The 18594-nt window shown below is 35.2% G+C and overlaps 3 protein-coding genes across 3 annotated transcripts in view; 2 read left to right on the forward strand and 1 right to left on the reverse strand.

The window, feature by feature from the left end:
- The window catches only part of LOC127635684 (electrogenic sodium bicarbonate cotransporter 4-like), a 37147-nt gene extending 33527 nt beyond the window's left edge, over positions 1–3620 (forward strand). The window contains exon 24 of the mRNA XM_052115890.1: positions 430–3620. Coding sequence (XP_051971850.1) covers positions 430–645 — 216 coding nt within the window. The 3' untranslated portion in view covers positions 646–3620. The remainder of the gene's footprint in view (positions 1–429) is intronic.
- A 1582-nt stretch (positions 3621–5202) lies between these two features.
- Positions 5203–11748, forward strand: vps37bb (VPS37B subunit of ESCRT-I b). The gene is made up of 4 exons (XM_052116225.1): positions 5203–5366; positions 7629–7800; positions 9113–9183; positions 9612–11748. The coding sequence occupies exons 1-4, from the start codon at positions 5253–5255 to the stop codon at positions 9990–9992; spliced, it is 738 nt and encodes a 245-aa protein (XP_051972185.1). The 5' UTR covers positions 5203–5252; the 3' UTR covers positions 9993–11748.
- Positions 11749–11762: 14 nt separating this feature from the next.
- LOC127635923 (tubulin alpha chain, testis-specific-like) lies at positions 11763–17803 on the reverse strand. The gene is made up of 6 exons (XM_052116223.1): positions 17702–17803; positions 17266–17488; positions 14633–14781; positions 14376–14528; positions 12961–13488; positions 11763–12085 (listed from the first exon to the last, which is right to left on the reverse strand). Exons 1-6 carry the CDS (start codon positions 17702–17704, stop codon positions 11792–11794), a joined length of 1350 nt encoding a protein of 449 aa, XP_051972183.1. The 5' UTR covers positions 17705–17803; the 3' UTR covers positions 11763–11791.
- Between the last annotated feature and the right edge of the window lie 791 nt (positions 17804–18594).

An 18594-nucleotide genomic window follows, 5' to 3' on the forward strand; every position in this document is an offset into this window, starting at 1 on the left:
TATACAAAAATATACTATGTTTGTGGAACAGCCAATAATTATTTATTTCGGAAGGACAGAAATTCTCATCAGAAAGTCCATACACACTTCCCACTATTTTCTCAATGTTTTCCATACAGTAGTTCTCTGAGACTGCCACATCATTGCATCATTTGAATCAGTTTAATGACACTGGACTATTATTGTGGTATGACCTAATTCAGATAAACCTGCCCATAAATGCCACATAAAAGCAAAATGCACTGTGGTTGGTTGGTTGATCAGTTTTCGTGCCTGGTCTCTTCCTGTCTAAGTGGGCGATTATAGACCAGAATAAACTACAAATGTATCTAAACTAATTATGACGTATGTGAAAACCCCAGATTGTTGGCATGTGCTTTATTATCGAATGATGACGCTGCTTACGCACCACGTGACTTCCTCCGACAGATTCTCGGACTACTGGTTGTGAGGAAGATGTTGGATCTGGTCTTCTCCCAGCATGATCTGGCCTGGCTGGACGACATCCTACCTGACAAGGACAAGAAGAAGAAAGAGGACGAGAAGAAAAAGAAAGAGAAGAAGAAAGCAAAAGCAGAGGAACACAACAACAGCGATGAAGATGTAAGGAAGACCACCGTTAGAAAGGCGATACAGCTCATTTAATACACTCATGATCGTTGACAGATTCTTATGTTGTTTGAGTGTTTTGTGTGAGTAATTGTTCATATCTTTTTCATTTTGTTCCAGTGTTGCTGAGAAGGCACTGTATAACATTTTACAATTTCTTTGTATGTGTCTGTCCGTCAATTTTATTATATTGTGCAACACCTGCATGGTCAATTCAAGTAGTTGTTTTGAGACAGATGTTATCTTAGTCTTAGTTGTAGGGCTGAGTAAAAATATAGATTTTCAGATACGTCACGATCTTCATTTGAATGATCTCGCGATCGATTCTTAAATCCCAATTTTGTAGCGGTTAGCACTTGTTCTATATATCAATGTAAATACTACTTGTAAATAGAACAAATTAAGCATGCAAACAATAAACATGTAATAATATACAGTATATATGCAATGTATTATAAGCAATTAAAAATTATTTTATTAATAATAAATTCATGGATTTGTAAATTTTTAAAAAGCAGAATTTTTTTTTTTAATTTACAGAGTTATAAGGTTCCCTGTAAAATTAACAGCATTAACTGAAAGCAAAATGGACATTATATCTCAATTATACCCAAAATAATCAGAAACCGAATTGAAAGCAGGGATATTATAGTTTTATTTTTTTATTTTTTATTTTAGTTTTAACATTTTCTGGCTGCCAAAGCTAAAGCATTTATTTAAATCACTTAAATATGCTTAATGTTATTAAAGTTTCAGCAGTCTCTAGTAGTATCATTTTCATGTTTCAAGTTGTATGATATAGTGGTATCAAAAATTGAAACTAAAATTAATTCTAGGTTTTCTATTGTATTTTAGTTCGTTTTGTAGTTATGAAAAGGTATTTTATTTTAGCTTCAGTTTTTTTCCAACCTTTTTAGTTGTTATTTATATTTCAGTTAAAGGGACAGTTCACCCAAAAATGAATGTTCTCTCATCATTTGCTCACCCTGATGGTATCTCAGGTGTGTTTGACTTTCTTTCTTCACCAGAACACATTTGAAGAAAAATGTAAAAATATCTTGGCTCAGTCGGTCCTTAAAATGCAAGTGAATGGAGATTTCTCTTTTGATGCTTCAAAAATCACAGACAGTCAGCATAAACGCTATCGATACGACTCCAGCTGTTAAATGAATGTCCTCTAAAGCGGCACGGTCACTTTTGGTGCGAAAAAGATTAATATTTAATTACTGAGCTCCGATATTTTTCATCAAATGGGTTCTGGTGAAGAAAGAAAGTCATACACACCTGAGATACCATCAGGGTGAGTAAATGATGAGAACTTTCATTTTTGGGTGAACTGTCCCTTTAAATAAAGTGTTTTCATTAACAACACTGAGAGCTTGTGAATCAAAATCAAATTTGGAAATCTTTATCAATACCCAGCCCTACTTTTTTTGTGTTTGCGTGAAATATTTGTTTATCTACACTATTCGCCCCTGCTGGTAGTTGCCATAACTACACCATATGTGGACAAAAAGCATCTTTCTCCATTGATGGCCATTCTAAACTAGCCATGTTCTTACTATGTAAAGTAGCTGGGAAAAAAAGCCAATTTTGGACCCTGGTTACAACCCTTTCCAAAATGTACCTGCATGCCAATTGTTTGTTGCAATGGTGTCTTTTCCCCCCAGTAAGTGTGTCCCAAAGTAGCCTATCTCTTTGCTCTGGAGTTGATAAATCCATCTACGCAGCCAAAATCTTCCCAAAACACCCCTAATTCTGACCCCTCAGCCTCCAACTGTGAGTAACGGATCATGTACATGATTATGTCTACATATACAAATAAGTCATTTGATCCAAATAAAGGCCAGGGTATGCTCTGCATAAGCAAATGACTGTGTTGCATGGTGTTACTGTGACTATATGCTCACCCTTGTATGTTTTGTGTTCTTTTTCTTCTTTAAAGAAAAGAAGTATCACCTATGTTTTACCTGCAGTCATGGTGGGTTTGATGCAGACGACAGATTCTGTGTTCTTACCGCAACCTGAAGCGTCTACCTGAAAACTGTAGTACTCCAAAAACAGTGGATCCAATAACATTAACACTCAATGAAACCGACACAAACCATATTTGTCCTCGCACATACTGTGAGGTGTAATCTGAGTCACACAAGCACAGCATCATTAGCAGTTTTTCAAAACACACTAGACACACAGATGTTTGATATTTTTATGTATGTTACAAACGCAGCAATTGACGCACATTTTCAAACCCACATTGATCATATGAGTCAGTTAAACTTGGATTTCTCTTCTGTTAGATCAGATGCCAGAGCTGTGCCAGTTTGGCACAAGAACTGAGAAGCTCACTCACGTAGATCATTTGCTGTGTGTCTTGAGTTTACAAATGATTCAATAAATGAACAAAATAAGGTTCACGTACAGTATGCGTGCTATGGTTTAAACACAGTAAGATTGATTCAGTTGTTTTGGAAACTGCTAAGTGAGGACCTGGAAATATTTTTATTTATTTATGTATTTTTTTTTTATCTAAAAATAATGTGGTTTCATTATCATATTGTATACATATATTTGCACTGTATGATATTAAATATGCATTTCATAGAATCTAGTGTGACACAAGCGCAAATGAATTAAATTATAGTTAGAAACAATGTGTATCTTGCTAGTGGAATTTATTTGAACTTAACTTTTTTTGAATTTCAATTTAAAAAATATCCCAGTTGGATTTTCGATAGAGATTATGATTTATTACTGTAGCATTTTATACATAAAATTCAGATACTTGTAACTCAGAAATGTTCATGTTTTCAGACAGTTGTAATGGAGAATATGTCTCTATGTCCATGAGAACTATGCACGGGTTGTTTAATTGAGATTCTGTTTGTTCATTTGTGTTCTGTTCAAATAAAGAAGGAAAGAGGGCTGAATATCATGTATGTATTTATATGACTCAGTACTGTTTTGTAAGGGTGGCAACCACCGTCATCAAAAAAGAAATAAAAATTACATAGAGCTTAATTTAATTGTATTAATTTACTATGAATTTACATCAGTTACAAAAGCTGTTATTGTTACAATAACTGGTATTGTGACAGAATCTGCTTACATGGAGTCATTAGAAAAAATTACACAAATTTAATAAAATATAAAAACACTAAAATCCTATTTAAGTACATTTTCTTGTAAATTTTATTAAATAATAATAATAATATCTAATTATTATTATTTTTTTTTACATCTAAACATTTTAATAATAGTATTTTACTTATAAATAATAATATTTATATACACATGGTGGGAATAATATATACTAATAGAAACAATAATTCATTCTAATTAATGCTATTGCTATTTATATCTGTATTAATACTGACTTATCAATATTCAATATTTACATATATATATTAGAAATAAAATATATAAATATACTGTAAATAATACATTAATGCAAACTAATATAAATAAAAGTGTTTTTGATGGATGTTCTTACTATGGAGCCAATAGAAAATATGAGACAAATTCTATATTTTGTCTTAAATGAAACAAAGAATACAAACACTAAACTTCTATTTAAGTGGAGTTGTGAATTTCACAATAGAATGTCTGATTTACTTAAAAAGAAGCATGTAAACATTTATATAATTTAAATTTTATAATAATATCCTACAATAATTACAATATATATATAAGAAATAATGTATATCAACATAAATGCATGAATACAAATTAATTTTAGATTTTTTTCTACTAATTTATACACCAATATTCATATACTCACATAAGGAATAATGTGTATTAATAGAAATACGCTCACACAAATGAATTCTAATCATTTCTATTGATTATTTCTATTGATTTGTAATGTTTTATATATATAAGTCTATTTTTCTTAATTAAAAACAAACACTAAAATCCAATTTAAGTTTTCGATTTCACAATCGAATTTCTGATTTAATGACAAAAAGAAACAACTATAACACACTGTGACCAAGAGTTTGAAATAATGCTGAATCAAAAATGACTTTTTTCAAATAGTGATGGTGCTGGTTTATACATCAGTAATGTCCTGACTATACATTGTGATCAGTTGAATGCCACTTTGGTGAATTAAAGTTTAAATTTCCTTCTGAAACATCTAAATCTGTACATTATTCTAAACTTTTGGCCACCGATGTATGTCATGTATTTATATTCTTCAATATTATACATACATTTAATAAATTATATATATAGATACAAAATAATACTTAATTACAGAAACACATGCAGCACAGTGAAAGAGAATCGGTATAAATAAATTGTTTTTTTATTTTTTTTTTTTTTTTTTATTATTGATGCTCAAAATAGTACAGTAAAAAGTAACAGTCAACAACAAAATACATAAAAAAAAAAAAAAAAAAGCTGGGAGTGCACATAATATAAATATTATGATATATATAAAATATATTAACAAATTATGAGAATATCGGTATAAATAAATCTGTAATCCATGAATGGCCCCTTGACGTCACACACACGTCCATGTGCGTGACGTCACGCCCTTACACATACGCTGATTTGACGGGAATTACTCGACTTCCGGTCGGGTAACAAACACAAGAGGCTTCCTGCTGCAGCAGCGGAGAGACACAACAAAAGCCATGGGAGAAATGTCCGGCTTTGAGAACAGATTTCACTCTTATTCCACCGCACAGCTCAACGAAATGCTGGAGGACGATGACAAGTTCCGGAAAATTGTCCGGGAAATGGATGAGGTGGGTGTTCGGATACATGTCAGCCATGAAAGACTCATTTATATCCTGAATTATAATCAGAATTTCCTTCCCACCATTGACAGTGAGTGTAGAACAGTGACAGGTGTCTGGGGTTTTCATTGAAGTGTGTTCATGTGTTTGATGTTATTTTATTTTATTAATTAAACCTTTAATTATATCACGATTGATTTATTAGAAAGTGTTCTCTAAACAGGCTGGTTAGGGAACATTTCATAATGCTGGCAATATAATGTCATGCTCTTCTATAATGAGGACAAAGTGTTTGTATAAATAAAGATGAGGAGTGATTGTGATATGGAGTCTGGTTTTTATTTAATGAGCATAATTAAACTGACAGGTGCTGTGATCTAAACATGCAAATCTCTTCTGTACTGACTGGCAAAAGTCCAGCACATGTTATTACTAGATACACAAGTGCTGATATTTCCTGCTGATTATTTGATTTATATTTAATATGTTGCATGTAATATTACATTTCCGTGTTTTCCCCCTCGAGTCCAAAATTACATATTTGTGGGCTTTGCTTTTATCGTTATTATCTATTTATAACTGATGAATAATTGTATTTGTTTAGAAAATTAATTGTTGACTGTGCTGCACTTTTTGTGTCCTTTTAATCTTTATTTGTTTCAATCTATTTTTGCAAACACTTTACAATATGCTTATGTTTGTTAACATGAACAATACATTTACATGTTCATTTTCTGCATATACTAATACATTTTAACATTAAATATATTTACATTCGTTAATGCATTATGAATTAACATGGACACACAATGAACAGTTGTATATTTATAAACTAAACTTAACCAAGATTAATTAATGCGTTAAAAAATATATATATATATTGTTCATTGTTATTTCATGATACCTAATGCATAAACAAAATTTTAAAACTACACTAATTTTTTTCTTTCTTTAATAAATTATTATTTAACATGTTTTTAGAATATTTCAAATGTCACCATTTATATCTCTTTTTATTTATTATGCCTATGCAAAGCACCTTGAATTACAATAGTGCATGAAATATGCTTTGTAAATCATGCCTGGAGTAAAATTAATGAATGGTTTTAAAAGCAGATCTCAATCAACAATTCCCCTTTTTGCTGGTCGGAGCGGATTGTGAAGGGGTCACTGTCCTTTTCTGCATATCGCGGCACCGTTTTGTGGTCCATTATGCATAACGCAGGGGCACGTTTTAGTTTATCGTGGCCCATTCGGCCCGTTTCGTGGCCGCCCCATCAGACCCCTCGGTTCTCCCGATGGTCAGTCCTCCCCTGATCGGCACCAAATTGCGTCGGCCCACCGGTAAAATGCCCGGTATGCCGGAATACCAGTCCAGTCCCGGTCATGAGGCATCAGTGTATTACTCTGTGCTGATTCAGAGTCTGGGGGATTGAACTTCAGCTTCTCTTAAGAGATTATGGGAGAGAGATCTAGATTGGTGTTGGAGGAGGGAATTTGGGCTAGGATTCTAAAAAATGTAAGAGTCTGCTGGACCCCCTCTAGATTGTATAGGCTTGGTCTTAAAGACACACCCACCTGCTGGCAATGCCTTGTCTTTTGGGGACGTGTTAAGATTCAAGAATTTTGGTTGAGGATTCATAGTTTTATGTGCGAGGTTTTGGCATGTCAACATTTTATTTTGCCCCAGACTCTGTATTTTAAGAGATGGGGTCAGTCATTAATTTGGAGAATAAACACGTGAAAAACTGGGTCTTGACTAGTAATATGAATGCCAGACAGATTATTTTAAGGAGTTGGAAGTCAGCTGGAGCACCCACATTTCAGGAGTGGTGTTCAGGGATGGCCAGATTGGCAGCTTTTGAGGATGGGGTATCCAGAAGACTGGGGAGTCTAGACCTGTCTGTGGAGAAATGGGGCAAATATCTGTCTTTTATTGGGGAGGGACAGTGGAGAGAGGTGTAGTGGATGTGGGGTGTTTTTGGGGGGGTAGTTGCTTCTGTATGTATATGTTTTGCTGTTCTTTGTTTAATAGATGAATCAATAAAATGTTAACTGCAAAATAAAAAAATTTAAAAAATGCTGATCTCAGTTTGCATGGGTTTCCTTTATATAATTATCTTGGTGTGGTCAGAATGAGTCAAAGTTGACTCAAGAGCGTGTGTGTGTGTTTATGGAAGCTTTATTTCGTTAGGTTATATGTATGATGTTTTCCATAAAAGATCCCAGAAGCCAGTTTCCTCATTTTGATTCATGATGTTGTTATTACAGATGCAAGAAATGCAACAGAATAAAGAGCTGACGATTGCCAGTAATCGCAGTCTTGCGGAGCAGAACCTCGGCCTGCAGCCCGAACTCGACCATCAGAAGATTCAGCTGACCAAACACTATAGCTGTTTACAAGAGCTCCACGAGGCCTATCAGCTCCGCAAGTCCACACTAGGTGAGATATGAACTTAATCAATGAGCTTGTTATTACAAAATCAGTTAGGCCTGCATAAATATATTCCTTATTTATTAATTGTCAATTCAAACTATTACAAATATTTCAGTTTAGGTGGCAAAATAAAGGAGAGCATCTTTTTGTAATCCAAATGTTTTTTTCTAGTCTTCCTTTTCTGATATAAAAGCATCCCATAATAAAACATCCTGGTGAACCGGTTTGGTCACACACTGTAGCGCCTCCTTTACGTATATGTACATTTGCTGAGTTACACAATCTAGACACTGATCATGTGCTCATGTTTCATCAGTGTTTAGTTTGTACTGTGCTCTGTATTTATAGTGTTCTCCTTTATACATTTAGAAACTTTTTTTTGTTATTATCGTATTTTATCCCTTTACAACAAGATAGCAAAAGAAATCAACTTTATTGAAATAAAGGGAACTGAGCAAAGGTTTGAAAGCTAGTGCATTTGTCATGGTCAGTACAGCAGGTAGTCTAGAGTTACTCAGGAAGAAAAAAGACCTGAACAACTACAAAGAGAAATTTCAACACTCGTGTGTTAAAATTAGAAAGCACAAAGTTCTCTCTACTTCACAATCCAGGGAGTGCTTTACATTTCTGTGTCTGCTTCCTTAATGGGTGTCTTTGGTTGCCATCAGCAACAGTGTACAATGACTGCATTGTGTTTATAAAAGCAATGCAAAATATAAATGCTTACAGCAGAGTCTCAGATTTCTGCCGCCACAATAAATATGTTTAGAATAGTGTATTGCCATACTATTACTATATATGCCGCAAGTTATGTATACTGCAAAATATGTGCCAAATATAAATAAATAAAGTATACTTGGAATAGCTGTGTAAGCTACTCACTGCCACTTTTAGTGTGACAAATGAACGGGAGGGGATTTTTAACATCCCTTTTGTCTCATGTGATTGGACTGCCAAAAATAAAGATTTTTTTCCCCCCCCACAAACTTTGATTAAAATGCAAAATAAATATTTATTCCCATAGATTATAACTGCGTGTCTCTTGCTGAATGTAGGAAGGTCGCCTGACAACAATTGAAGAATATTACTGTTTTAACGTTATCGTTGCATACTGTTTTGCATGCTATTTTCCAAAAATAGTAGATATAGTACTGCACTGACAAAGATCACAGGACCTAAACGTAATAAACAGATTGTTTTTGCAAGTGATGATAATGTGTTTGAATTTTTCTTTATAATGGCATTTCAAAATTAACAGATGGTATTGAATATTTCCATTATTTTATATTTAATCATATTTTAAATTTAAATGTTTCAGGAAGCGGTTCACTTGACACGTTGTTGGCTCTTTTGCAAACGGAGGGAGCCAAGATTGAGGAAGAAACAGAGGTAACAAAACAAAAAAAAGCCACAAGATGGAAACATTATGTGTTATTATTATTTTAGTGTGATAAATTTGCTTGATAATTGCTTCTTATTACAGGGTTTTGTTGTCATGACAGCGTTGTTGTAATTGGATATCATTTTACACTGTTCAGATTAGAGAGTTATAAAATTATGTTAACACACATAATGGTTAAATCTTGTGCCCATAATTTTGAAATGTTTTTTTTTGCATGTATGCCTTCCTGTGACCGCATTATTTTTTTTTAAAAATGAGGGAAAAGTTGAAATAATGTTTTTTGTGGAAATCAATATTATGCCAGAAATGCAATCAATTGAGCTTAACTTATATTGAACCTGGAACATCCCTTTAAAGTTAAACACCAGTCAATCAAGTCTTGCATCATCCAAAGATTCTCCTGCGTGTTTTATAGAACATGGCCGATTCATTCTTGGATGGAACCTTATCTCTGGATAGCTTTATTGATGACTATCAGAACAAGAGGAAGCTAGCCCATCTGAGGCGTGTGAAGATTGATAAGCTACAGGAGATGGTGTTAAAAGGCATTCAGGTTCCTCAGGGCTCCTCTAATGGTCCTTCACAACCTCCAGAAACCTTCAGCTCCTCCGCACCCTTCCAAAAGCTTGCTAATGATTCTCCGTCCCATGTAAGACCTACACCAACATCTCAACCATTGCCTTGTTACTACCCCTTGCCAAACATGGTAGCATCATATTCAAGTCCGTACCCACCAGCACTCCCTCAAGGACCCAGCACTGGTCTTCCCCCACAAGCGGGTTTTATAATGCAATGATGTTCTGTTCCTTAAACTTTTACATTAGAATGTGAAATGTGTTTTTTGTTTCATTAGATGCACTTTGATCTGATACAGGTTTGGGTTCTTGACCCATTTGCAGGCCCACATGGAGTCTGAGCCAGTAGTCTTCTGCAAAATGTCCTAAAGTTCAACACATTCGCTACCACTTGTGTTTGCTCATTTAGTATTTCAGATAAATTGATCATGCCTTCAGCTATCAATAAGAGTAATGTTCTTTGCTCTGTTTAACACATTTTGCCATATTCAAAGGTAAATTGTGTAAAATATATATACATTTCCTCCTATCTTAGCTAATATGCAGAGACTATAAGACATTCGTAGGTTGATTTCCCTAAAACACTTCGGCTCTGTTTGTTTGAGCATCCCAACCAACTTGACGTAACAACATTGGCTCAACCAGTGGTGTGAGTTTGGGATGGGGCACTTAGTTTGTATGACCAGGGCCAAGTAAGAGGAGCTTTCTGGAAACCAGTTTGAAAAACATAAAATATATATTTTTTTTTGCAATTCCATTTGGTGTTGCAGATATTACACACTACACTTTTAAATACATTTTGCCAAATGTTCCCCGTAATCAGAGCTGAAAATGTGGAAAAACTGTGCAGATTACATGTGGACCTGCCAGTTTGTTAACAATGTAATATTAATTTCAGCATTTGTTTTACATAACATAAAATGCTGTGTAGCTATAATATCAGATTCAGATTACTTAATGATTTTACACATTTAAGACATCAAAACCTTTCATTTAAAATCTTAAATTACATGTACAAATAGGGAGTATTGCATTTCTCTGTAAATATTTCTAAATTTGACTGAAAAATATAGTGAAATAGATATGATCCTAAAAAAGAAGGAAATGGTTCATATGCTCATGAAAGACTGAGAATTTACTGTGTATTTTGTATTTATGTGAAAACATTCCTTTTGTCATTATTCCTTATTGCAATGATGATTATGTATACTGACATTTTGGATTTCTGGCTCAGAACTAACCAGCAACAAAAGATGCACTCCATCTTATACATGAACTCTCCATACAGGCTGTTTCATAAGTTTTTGGGACTTAAACTTTAGTTTTAATGTAAATATTCACTGTTTAACAGTATCTGTGGCATTAACAGACCAGACTAACAAGTAGGTCTGCTGTTGTAAACCTGCAAACCTTAAACTTTTTCACTGTTTAAAAAAACAAAATACTAACATAAGTTATTAATGTTATAATATTAAAATAATTTGAATTCTGTTTACATTTCCAACATGTAAAGTGATCTATTTTGTCCTTTTATTTCGTTGTTGGAATTTCACTTTGCAGAAAAGTGCAGGTACTTTGATGTAAAATTGTTGTCATGCTGGACTGTGACAATTTATGTGGACATTTTTTAAGAAGGATGTTATTATGCAAGTTTGTAATGTTAGAAAGTCACTTGCTGTAATGGTAAATAAATCAAAATCAATTGTGCCTTGCAACAAACAAACAAAAACAAGTGATGTTTATTGAAGAAGAAAGCATTTAATCACACTGTACTTTGTTTAAAATCATCAACATGTTTTTTTTTTTTTTTGGAAAATAATTTTGAACAACTGTTTAATCTATAGTGTGGAACCTTGTAACACTCCTTATGTATAGTACTGTAAATTGTAATTGTTTTATCAGTGGTTATTAATGTCTAGATTGTTTTTAATGCTGATTAATAAATCAATAAAACACTAACAGAAAGCAAAAAGTCAACATTTTTTTGCTGTATTTCAAACATTTAAGAGCAAAACCGTATTTATTCCTCTCCCTCCTCTGCTTCTCCATCGAGAGAGTCGACTCCGACCTCTTCATAATCTTTCTCAAGAGCAGCCAAATCTTCACGGGCCTCGGCAAACTCACCCTCTTCCATACCTTCACCGACGTACCAGTGTACAAAGGCTCTCTTTGCATACATTAGATCAAACTTGTGATCCAGACGGGCCCAGGCCTCAGCGATGGCTGTGGTGTTGCTCAACATACATACTGCTCTTTGAACTTTGGCCAGATCACCTCCTGGAACCACAGTTGGCGGCTGATAGTTGATACCAACCTGATTAAGGGATAGAAAGGAAAGCAATTAAGGCAATGTGTCAACATTCTGTCATACAGTGGCCCTAAAATTATTTGGAATCTTAAGCCACATTAAATACAATAAATTAATATCATTGCATAAAATAACATGATTTTGTCTGCATTTTGAAACGTGTCTGTAGTTTCATCATTTAAACCAAACTACATTTTGTGAAATGTTGAAAAGTGTGCTTGTGCTATCTTTCTTTAAAATAAATGCCACCTTGGTCGATATTTTGTGTTGAATGCAATGACATTTTGAAGTGTGGCTTAAAGGAATATTCTGGTTTCAATACAAGTATCGCAGTAACCCAGATGTTTCCTTTTTTTTTTTTTCAATTTGGAATGCCCAATTCCCAATGCGCTCTTAGTCCTCGTGGTGGCGTAGTGACTCGCCTCAATCCGGGTGGCGGAGGACGAATCTCAGTTGCCTCCACATCTAAGACCGTCAACCCACGCATCTTATCACGTGGCTTGATGAGCGCATTACTATGGAGACGTAGCGCATGTGGAGGCTTCACGCCATCCACGCACAACTGACCACACGCCCCACCGAGAGCGAACCACATTATAGCGACCACGAGGAGGTTACCCCTTGTGACTCCAACTTCCCTAGCAACCGGGACAATTTGGTTGCTTAGTAGACCTGGCTGGAGTCACTCAGCACGCCCTGGGATTCGAACTCACAAACTCCTTAGAGGCGACTGTACAATTCAACTCATACTATAGAATACATATAAAAAGAGATAATAATAGCCATCTTAGATAGGGGCGCTGTCTGTTGTAAAATTTTATGCTAAGATAAAACAGGTTCCTCTAAACTGGGAAAAAATAAAATCCTCAAAACAGACTAACCTTGAACCCTGTGGGACACCAGTCAACAAATTGAATGGTCCTCTTGGTCTTTATGCTTCCGATGGCAGCATTGACATCCTTTGGAACCACGTCTCCACGATACAGCATACAGCAGGCCATGTATTTTCCATGCCGGGGATCACACTTCACCATCTGATTGGCTGGCTCAAAGCAGGCATTGGTGATCTCCGCCACGGACAGCTGCTCATGGTAGGCCTTCTCAGCAGAGATAACTGGGGCGTAGGTGACCAGAGGAAAGTGTATGCGAGGGTAAGGCACCAGGTTGGTCTGAAACTCTGTCAGGTCAACGTTGAGCGCTCCATCGAATCGCAGGGAGGCTGTGATTGATGACACTATCTGACCAATTAGACGGTTGAGGTTGGTGTACGTAGGGCGCTCTATGTCCAGGTTACGACGGCAAATATCATAGATGGCTTCATTGTCCACCATGAAAGCACAGTCAGAGTGTTCAAGGGTGGTGTGTGTGGTCAGAATGGAATTATAGGGCTCTACCACAGCTGTGGACACCTGAAAAAACATCACATCAACATTGAACCAACAGAAAACTATTTGTCGTACCCTTACGTGCAACAACTCATAAACTAGATTGGTTTGCTTGCTAACGCAAATGAAAAAACCCACCTCCAAAGTCTCTCTAGCTATGTTTGAATAAAAGTTGTGAAGTTATGCGAAAAATCATATTATCATAAAAACTATTTGCTAATAAAGCAGGGTATCATCCCATGTTTAAGAGAAAAACAAAACTTCTGGGGAACTTGCCGCAAAATAGTGCCTCATTTCTCGTGTCTCGCATGCCAATGCGATTACATCAAACGCACATGCTGTGACTTAAAATATTTATCTTTTTCACACCAAAGGCGATCGTGTCTCTTTAGAAGACATTAATTCAACTGCTGGGGTCATATGGATGTTGTTTATGCTGACTATCTATTCTTTTTGGAGCTTCAAAATAGAAATCTCCTTTTACTTGCATTTTAAGGACCTAATGAAAATTATTTTTGCAATTTTCTTCAAATGTGTTCTGCTGAAGAAAGAAAGTCATACACACCTGGGATATCATGAGGGTAAATAAATTATGATAATTTGTATTTTTGGTTGGACTATTCCTTTAATGCGCATTTGGGAAGCTTAATGTTTCCATCCAGAATTTTCGTTTGCAATATCCCAAATTTTGCATGAAAACCATAAATCTGATTGCTAAGAAAAGTAATAGCAGATATCTCAATAACAAGCATTGAAGTATCATTCATCTTTGTAGCACAAACTGTGGGAAAAGTTACGTGACTAAATGTTATAATTAGGGTTATGCGTTTGTTCAAATTTTGCCATTAAAATAGAACAATAATTTAAATCAAGCTTATTAAAGTCAAAGGAACAGTTTAACAATATAGTACCTGAGGTGCTGGGTAAATGGCAAACTCAAGCTTTGATTTCTTGCCATAGTCAACGGACAATCTCTCCATCAACAGTGAAGCAAAGCCTGAACCAGTTCCTCCACCAAAGCTGTGGAAGATGAGGAACCCCTGGAGTCCAGTACATTGATCACACTACCAGAAAGACAAACGTTATTAATTAATGGTTAAATACTGAATTGTGGGTTATGAAGGAAAATCAGAACAAATTAATACTGCTGGGAGTGAAAAAATCTTACCAATTTGCGAACACGGTCAAGCACCAGGTCAACAATTTCCTTGCCAATGGTGTAATGGCCTCTGGCGTAATTGTTGGCAGCATCTTCCTTCCCAGTTATAAGCTGCTCTGGATGAAACAACTGCCTGTATGTTCCAGTGCGAACTTCATCTAAACATTAATTAAATTAATTAATTCACTTTACAAAAAAATATAGGCACTATATGTTTTTAGCCAACATGAAATGGCATTCACAACCCATTTTACTTTAAATTGACATACTTCTGTGTGAACAAGATATTCAAATTTGTTATATTTCTCTGGAATTAATTGGATCATGAAAAGTCGCCGTGGCTCAACAGAATAGAGACCTGAATGTGGTTTTGTCGTCGATTTTTGAGGATTACTCCCCTCCTTAAATGCCACTGGCACCCACTTTTTAACCATGACACAGAGGCTGAAGGTCAAGTTCACCCCTGGGAGCATCTTAACACATCATAATGGTAACACTTCCTTTATTACTATTGTTATTAGCTAATATTGCCATAACCATTATTAAATGAACAGCCATTCCATTACTGGATTACTGTAGGAAAGATTTTAGAAAGGTTAATTTCCCTGCAACAGTGGACTAAACGATATTTATCTGTGGTTAACTATAGCCTTCTTTCCACCGCAAAGTTGGCGAAGAAGCTGCATCTGACTGTGTCTTTACACAGCTGAGTTAGGCCTGCTCAGTAAAAGCCAAACTAAATTAAGCCTGCTCTGACTCACCTCAGCCCCTAGGATCAAAGGCATTTCTGATGCTGCTTTGGTTCTGTGTAAATGAAAGCATCAAAGGAGTCTTAAACTTTGTTGTCATATTTAAAAATGTTTACAATAAATTCTCCTCTCTGCCCAGTAGGTGGCCATATGCACAAAGAATGCAAATTACCAAAAACAAAAGAATGTGAAAGTTAAGATTGATAGTAAAAAATATCTTAAATGTTGATCTGTTTCTCACCCACACCTATCATAACCACTGGAGTCTCATGGATTACTTTTATGCTGCCTTTATATGCTTTTGGAGCTTAAACATGTTGGTCACAAATCACTTCCATTGTGAGGACCAACACAGCTGAAATATCCTTCTAAAAATCTTCATTTGTGTTCTGCTTAAGGAAATCATACACATCTTGGATGGCAGGAGGGCAAGTAGATGAGAGAATTTCATTTTTGGGTGAACTATCCTTTAAGCATAGTTAAAAAGTTTTAACATTTTGATTCAAGATTATGAAGACAACAATTTATTTCTTTGGAACCATGTGCACCGTTTATGAGACCAGAAATATGTATTACTATTTTTCTAATGAGAATTATAATAAATTTTTTTCAGAATATTAAGTTCAAATCTCTGAACAATAAGTTTCTTGTTCACACCAGATTTTAATTTCTTATTAATTTAAGCAAATTGCCCATGTTTTGGCACATGTGCAAAAGAGTAAGTTCAACTGTCTATAATTTCCACAACTAAATGCACATGGCTTGCTGATCAAAATGGATGAGTTGATTATCAGTGAAAATGTCATACTCTACACAACTTCTAAACATTATTTCGTGTGAGCCATCACATGCAAAATAATCCATTAAATTATCAAAATTGGTCAGACATACATAAATGTTTTTTCTTTTTGCATGGATGTCATTTTGTGGCAAATTTCTGTCCACTATATATGGTTTTACATGTAAGAAATGTGTAAAAATGGACATGCAAATGTGAATTTTCAGCTTACATTTAACACATTGCAACAAAAATATATTTACTGTATACATGCAAATGTGCATAACCTTTTTCTGCGTACTACAGTATTGTAGAGTATTGAATTTTCCCAGTTAACTTTTACCTACTGTTGAAATCGATATCTAAAAATCTCAGTGTGATACACAATAGCATTCAGCTAGACAAAACAGACATTCTTGTTTAGTACAGTAAACAGTCGGTGTCAACAAAAAAGTAAAAGAAAAAATGTATGTGTATAACAAACATTTCAACGTTGACTGCCATGGTGGAAAAACATCTAAACATTTTGACCAGTACGGCTCACACGATGACAAAAAACTTTTCATTTTGGTGGGTTTTGGCCAATTTACTGACACAAAAACTAGATTTTTAAGCATGGATTAAATGTTTTGGGTGAGTTACTACATTTTGCAAACATGTAATAAAGTTGTGATGTCCCATAATACAGTTGTGACAATTGCACTTACAGTTAAGAGAATATTAAGGCTGTTTCAAAAAATTAGCCAAAGCAATTGAGAAAACTGTAAGAGAGTAAATAGGGTCAGTTTTGATTTCATGTTAACTTACAGTAACCAAAAACGTGCCATTGTAAGTAGTTTCCACCAAAATACCACCAGTACAACAGTTATTACCTTAAAACTGTGTATTGTAAAACGTAATAGCCACAAATGTCATTAAAAAAAGGAAACTATTCAAAATAACAAAGATTTTGAAATCATTTTATACTAATTGACTGAGCCCCCATATTCATTTATTATTATTTTACAGTTCTATAAGCAATTGTTGTAACTATGGCACTTTGTTGGAGACTATGATTACCATGGTACATTTTTGTAAGGGCCTGTAATGATAGTGCAGCATAAATGCATGCTGACCAACAACAGTGGGTTCAAGATCCACGAACACGGCTCTGGGTACATGTTTCCCTGCCCCGGTCTCGCTGAAGAAGGTGTTAAAGGACTCGTCACTGCCTCCGGTGGTTTTATCGCTGGGCATGTGCCCGTCCGGCTGTATGCCGTGCTCGAGGCAGTACAGCTCCCAGCACGCATTACCGATCTGAACTCCCGCCTGACCCACATGAATGGAAATACACTCGCGCTGGAGAAAAATTAATAAATCAAATTAATTACGATAAGCAGCAAAAACGTGTAATATTTTTGCTCATTTAATTATTAAACATCACAGTGCTGATAATATGAAGCTTATTACGTTATTACCACATTACCAAACGAAAAGCTCAAAATTACCGTTGGTGGGCTAACATTAATAATGAACAATTTAAATACATTTGATAGCGATAAACTTGCTTACCATTCTTAGGAATAGTATTAAGATGTGATAACTTCGAGTTCAATTGAATACAAAAATGAATGTATATTTTGTCCTTATTTTGCTACGTTCACTCACTTAGCCGTTAACCGCCAATTGCGCGGAATAACGGTTTTTATTCGAACGATCTCAGTGAACCCGCCCACTTATCATTTATTGGCTTATTTCTTACCATTATAAGTTTGATATACATGTCAGTCAGTTGTTGGGGGATTACTATTGGTACGTTCATAAAACATTTAAATATCAAGTCCGGCGTTTTCGACGTAATGCGTAATACGCGAGATGAAGCATTTTTAAATATAAATATTGCCTAAATACGGCTCTTGCAAACTGCAAAAGGAACAAGTCAGCAAATAGCCCGAAATAATTTATTATCTTTCTATATCAACTATATTATAAATAAATATATATAATTAATTAAATAGATAGATAGACAGACAGACAGGCAGACAGACAGGCAGACAGACAGACAGCCAGACAGACAGACAGACAGATAGATAGATAGATAGATAGATAGATAGATAGATAGATAGACAAACAGAGAGACAGACAGACTGATTGACAGACAGACAGATAGATAGACAGACAGACTGATCGACAGATAGAGAGATAGATAGACTGACAGACTGACTGATTGATAGACAGACAGACTGACAGACAGACAGATAGATAGATTGATAGTCAAACAGAGAGACAGACAGTTAGATAGACAGACAGACTGATCGACAGACAGACAGACCGATCGACAGATAGATAGACAGATAGGCAGACAGAGAGTTAGATAGACAGACAGACAGTTAGATAGACAGACAGACAGACCAATCGACAGACAGATAGATAGACAGACAGACAGACAGATAGATAGATAGGCA

The sequence above is a fragment of the Xyrauchen texanus genome, chromosome 43 (genome assembly GCF_025860055.1).
Source record: "Xyrauchen texanus isolate HMW12.3.18 chromosome 43, RBS_HiC_50CHRs, whole genome shotgun sequence".
Taxonomy (NCBI): Eukaryota; Metazoa; Chordata; class Actinopteri; order Cypriniformes; family Catostomidae; genus Xyrauchen; species Xyrauchen texanus.